Genomic DNA, 5,947 nt, shown 5'->3' on the forward strand with positions numbered 1-5,947 from the left:
TATCTATCTATCTATCTATCTATCTATCTATCTATCTATCTATCTATATTTTACTAATTTAATGTCTTTTTAAAATTCAGGATAGTTTCACTTCAAATGACACCAGACGGGGAAGAAATCAACCAGTTATCTTAAAGGGATCAAAACAAACGCACAACAAAGACGTTTCTTCGAACAAATCGTTACAGAACATTACGTTTTTATACAAACTGAGTAAATTAAACATAATCATAAAACAAGGAGTTATTTTTTATATCCGTACTGAACCGTGCTAATGAGCACGGATGTTGAAATACTTGGTTGTAAACTTTCAAAGTCAGAAAATTAAATTTGAACAGTGACATTGTTTTATTTCCTTCCAGCTCATTTAATAATCCTCAACCTGTTTGTCTGTCTCTGTTGCTGTCTCTCTCTTTATTTCTGTCTCTCTCCCTCTCTCTCTCTGGTTGTTTCTGCTTCCTGCTTGAATTAAGCGTCTCATTTTACTGCAGTGACTCGTGTTCAAACATGTTGACTGGAACTGAAACACACAAACCAGTTTATTCATCAGGACAAAGTCCCTCAGAGTCTCTGTTGATTAATAAAAACGAATCTATAATGTTTGATTCTGATGTGTCAGACTGATTTAATTAAATCATAAAACCAGCAAAGTAAATGAGTAAAGCAGCAGATGTTCATACATAATAAGTGTTTACTGTCTGTGGAGGGTCACAAATATAAACATAATCAATAAATTAATTGAATGAATTAATTGAGTACTATCCTGGTCACACTAGCCGTGTTTCCATCAATGTGTTTTAATGTGTATTTTTGAAGTATCTGAATATATATATAAAGCTGTGTAGAAACGGCAACATTCGCTTCGTCAATCGGGTAAAACCAGTTTTAATGCTAATTTTTAAACATATTAAATCAAATAACATTAATAATAAAGGGGTGTGGTGTTAAAAAACAAATAAAAAATTCAAACTTTTAAAAACGCTCCAGAGAGGCAACAGGTGTGGCTCCATCAGAGCAGAGCCACACCTGTTACTACAGGTTTCCTGTTGTAACAGGAAGTAATCAAATACTTAAAGTAGTTAAGTAAGTAAAAGTATTCAACATTTTACTTCAGTAAAAGTACAAAAATATTGGCATCAAAATATGATTAAAGTAGTAAAAGTACTAATCTTGCAGAATGGCCCATTTTATAATAATATATGTTATAGTGTTGTAGTATTATTGATGCATTAAAGTGTCACTTTAATGTTGCAGGTGGTTAAGGTGGAGCTCATTTTAATTACTTTACTACTGCTTAGTTAAATCTATAGTAATACATCATCATTTATTTGGTATTTATATTTTGTATTAATAATCTAAATCAGCAAAGACACTTAAGTTATCAAATATATGTAGTGCAGTAAAAAGAACAATATTACTTTCTGAGTTATGTAGAAAGTGGCATAAAATATAAAATACTCAAGTAAAGTACCTCGGTACAGTACTACTACTACTTGAGTAAATGTACTTAGTTACATTCTTCCACTGGTTCTAAGTTGCAGTGTTTTGGTTTCTGTTTAATTTTAAAGTTTATATTGTGTTGAATGAGCTGAACCAAGATGAAGCTGTTTCATAAAGAGTCAAGTCTGGTTTTAAAACCTGGATGTACATCAAAGACCACACATTCAGAGCAGCATTTAATAAACGTGTATTAAAGTCAAATTGAAACTACGACATCTGTCACAGATTTAAATTGCTTAAATTAAAATATAAATAAATATCCTGGCCTAATCCTACATTCGATTTTAAACGGGACTCTTCTTCTTCTTGTTTCAGGTCCGTTTCTGTGACGACGTGGAGGAGTTCTTTGCCAGCTGTGGTGAGGAGGAGGACCGGCGGGGTCCCTGGGAGGAGCTGGCCCGGGACCGCTTCCGGTTCCTGAGGCGCTGCCAGGAGGTGGAGCAGAGCATCGCCTTCTGTCTGCAGCCACAGCACCGACACCTGGTGTACCGCCGCCTCGTCTCCGTCCTCTACGTCCAGGACGCCTGAGGACCATCGATCTGTCCTCTACGTCCAGGAAAACTGAGGGATGATCTGTCCTTGATGTCTGAGCTCAATCTGTCTTTTTCATCCTGGACACCTGAGGACAATTGATTCATCCTCTACCTCCTGGACAACTGAGGGATGATCTTTCCTCTCTGTCCTTGATATCTGAGCTCAATCTGCCCTCTGTCTTGGACACTGGAGGACAATTGATTTGTCCTATATGTCCTAGACAACAGAGGACAATCAATCTGATCTGTCCTCTACGTCCTGGGACCTTGTAGGTCAATACCTGTCCTACTGAGGAAATGAAAAGCTGCACTTGTTGAGCAGTGAGACACTATAGAGACACAGAGGACATGTGGATAGACTGAGAGCTGCTGGACTCTTTACTGACTGACTTCTTCTCTGTTTTGTTTCTGCAGCTTCGTCTCTGGACTGAAACACGATTCAAAGCCGCTTCATGACCGACTGCTTTAGTAAAGTACTGGCTGGTGTCCTGAAGCGCTTCACTGTTAGAGAAGTCGTCACCGTGTCCTGGTGGGACAGCGTCCTCCTTTTTATTTTTATTTCTGGAGATGGACAGACGTCTAAAAATATCTGCAGCTGTTCTGTTTGTGTAATCATCCAGTTTACATTTTCACTTTTAGTGCTGATGATTAAATCACAGAAACAAGTGGCTGTTTTTATCGGAAAGAAAAGATTAAAAACAGTTTTTCTTATGTATGTAAAACATTATTTAACTCTTCAGACCCCCAGAAATCCATCAAATGAAACGACGTTGTTTTCATTATAGATTTATATTATTAGATAAACTAATTATTCATCATTTATCGTCAAAAAATAGTGAAAAATGTCCTCAGAGTCCAGTCTTGTTTTGTTCGACACCGGCAGAAAGTCAGTTCACTGAGATATATATGATATATATTTACATTTGACAGACTGTTAAAAATGGAGTAACCGATCATCAGACTGGATCCACTAATGGCTGAATTGATTCTAATGATTTCAGCTCAACATGAAACATTAAATTAATTGTTTTATTATTATTGATCTAATCAGCAGCTTCTTTCTGTGACTCGGAGGTACAGTTGAGGACTTCCTGATGACTCGTTCGTCTTTACAGAAGAAGAACCGGATGAAACCAGTCTGAGGACGATTCAGGTGTTTCTCTATAAGCTTCTAGTTTAACTTCAAAGCCAAAGATTTAAAGCTCGTCTGTGAGTGACGGGAGGTCGAACTGAAGTGTTTGAATCAGATCGATTTGCATGAATCGATCTCATTAGTGTAGAATAAAGCTCCTCTACCTGCTCCTCCCACTAATCACTGATGATCAATAGTGTTCTTCCTCTAATCAGTATATTAATCAGAGGTATTAACGTTCCTTCACACCTGAAGAAGAAGAAGTGTTAATTAATAAACTGCTGCGCGACAGCTTTAAACTTTTAATTATTATTTTAATTCAGAACTAAGACCACGAATGTTGGCTGTAGTATTGATTTGATATAATTTAAACATTTATGGGTTGATTCTAAAGTGAATGCATCATGTCGAATGTGGAGGAAAAAAAACATCTAAAGAAGTGAATAAAACTAACAGTTACTAATTTAATCAATTCATTCATATAAAAGGGAGATAAATGCACTATTATAAATTCTCTGCTCAGATATTCAGTAACAGAATCTATTTTTGGGGAACTTGTATTAATAACATTCTAACGTTGTTCCTCAAATCTGGTCTTTATTAAAAAAATATTTTTTATTGAACTGTTCGCATGAACGTGTTTGCATTTCCTGTAAATCCTACAGATTAAAAGACCTGTTAAATGCTTTTATTGTGAAGCTACATCAGTAGGAAATGTTCGTATTGCAAACATATTGCCGTTGCGTGACCTCCTTCAGCTTCAACAGATACTGACGTCTTAATTTACATGAAAATCCTTTGAGAGACACTTTTAACCTTAAAGACGTGACCTGAAACTGAAAAAAATACAAATGTTTATTTTCATGATCTCCTTTTATCTAAAAAAACAAGAGGAACCGACAGTTGGCTTCATTCAACAACTCATCGTTACTTTAAGAGCTGAAGTGGATGATATGTTTGAGGTTATTAATCCTGAGTCAGGAGTTAAATAGTCTGTTAATATATATAAAGAAACATGTAGACACGAGGATCATCTGACACATGTTTGGTGTTTGTCAGCTGATGTTGTCATGAGGAAGGAAAATGACACATTTTAAATGTTTTTAAAGGAGTCCAACAGGAGGCGCAGGTGGAAACAGGAGGAATCTTTTGGTGTTTATTTTAGTCGTAAGAAAAGCTTTTTATTTTTCTAATGCTTTGTGTGGTGGGTAACTAATTCTGCGTCATCGCTTCCTCACAACTCGATACGAGCGATTTGAATATTAAATCAATATTTAATAATCACACACTGCCTCCTTATTGCTTTTTTTCCTCCTACATTTTCACTGACGATCAAGTCTGACGTTCAGTTTACAGATTAAATAGTTTCTAAATGTTGCAGATGTTTAATGTTCCTAACAGATGTGAGGCTGTAGTCTGTCCAGCAAGGGGAGCTGTTCACTCAACCAGAGGAGCTGCAGGAGAGATGGGTAAACACAGCGCCACCTACAGGTCTCACAGTGTTCATCTCTGAGCAACAACATCTAGTTCATGGATTGTGATTAGAATGTGGTGGCTCATTCGTGTTCCCCTGAGGATGAACTGGAATAACTGAGGTGATCATCAGAATGCATCTAATGCTGCTGTTTATGACTGAATACCTGTAATAATATTATATATATATCAGATATATTTGAGACTTTTCAACCTCGGCTCCCAAAATACTGTTTAACCAAAATAATGGACAGAAATGTTTGATCCTACAGCTGTGACAGTATCAAATCTATTATATACAATATATAAATTGTATTTTTACTATTTTCCAGTGGTTTTTACATGCTGTTCTCCTGGTTTCCACTAGGGGCTGCTGTATTATTGAGCACTTGATAAATAATCAATGATGTAACCCTGTTTAAAATAAATAAATAGGTAAACAGCAAAAAATTAAACATTTTTAATGTTTTTTTCTATTCATTTAAACCAACCTCATGTAAAGAAACATTTAAAAGGGTTAAAATTATTTTAAATGAATGAACATTTGATAGTTATGATCAGGACTGGAGTGGTAAAAGAGGAAAATAATACAATTACATTTTCAGAGCAACTTCCTTAAAGTGATAAACAACGTTGCTGCAGAGAGAATTCTGCTGCTGATCCATAATATCTGACTTTAATAAAAGGACGATCAGTTGACTCCTTTAATTCTTGTCAGCTCACACGCATGTAAATAATTTATTTGTCATTAATGTCCACTACATGGATGTTGGTCTCAGTTCTCTGTCAGAGTCTCCTCCACAGTCCGGCCCTCCAGCTCCACCAGGCCCTGCAGGTATTTGATGTACCTGATGGCGGCTCTCAGCGTCTCCACCTTGCTGAGGCGCTTGTCGGCGCTCTGACCCGGCAGGTGGTCCCTCAGTTTGGCGTAGCCCTGGTTCACGCACCGCACCCGCTGCCGCTCGCGCTCGTTGCGCTTCTGGATGAACGCCGGCTCAAAGGGACACTCGTAGACGCTGAAGTGTCCGTGGTGATGGTGGTGGTGGTGGAAGGGGGCCAGGTAGGGGCCCCTCAGAGGGTCCATGCCGGAGGGGTAGAGGAGGAAGGGGACGGAGCCGGACAGAGAGTGCTGAGAGACGCCGCGGTCCTCACGGTGACCAACAGGGGGAGACACACCGAAGCTCAGGTAAGATGATGGAGAGAAGGCGGAGCTCATCATGTGACCTACACGGACCACAGACCTGTAAACACACCGCGGACCTGTAAACACACCGCGGACCAGTAAACACAGACCAGTAAACACACCGCG

General features: G+C 38.2%; 1 protein-coding gene and 1 long non-coding RNA gene across 2 annotated transcripts in view; both read left to right on the forward strand.

Annotated features, from left to right (window-relative positions):
• LOC116387504 (uncharacterized) overlaps positions 1 to 4,448 on the forward strand; it is a 7,280-nt gene extending 2,832 nt beyond the window's left edge. The window contains exon 2 of the long non-coding RNA XR_004213019.1: positions 2,448 to 4,448. This is a non-coding gene — a long non-coding RNA (uncharacterized LOC116387504). The remainder of the gene's footprint in view (positions 1 to 2,447) is intronic.
• ppp1r15b (protein phosphatase 1, regulatory subunit 15B) overlaps positions 1 to 4,448 on the forward strand; it is a 6,542-nt gene extending 2,094 nt beyond the window's left edge. Inside the window, exon 2 of the mRNA XM_031854670.1 lies at positions 1,816 to 4,448. Coding sequence (XP_031710530.1) covers positions 1,816 to 2,028 — 213 coding nt within the window. The 3' untranslated portion in view covers positions 2,029 to 4,448. The remainder of the gene's footprint in view (positions 1 to 1,815) is intronic.
• Positions 4,449 to 5,947: the final 1,499 nt, after the last annotated feature.

Source organism: Anarrhichthys ocellatus, unplaced genomic scaffold, assembly GCF_004355925.1.
Source record: "Anarrhichthys ocellatus isolate YVR2014 unplaced genomic scaffold, GSC_Weel_1.0 scaffold1, whole genome shotgun sequence".
NCBI classification, from domain to species: domain Eukaryota; kingdom Metazoa; phylum Chordata; class Actinopteri; order Perciformes; family Anarhichadidae; genus Anarrhichthys; species Anarrhichthys ocellatus.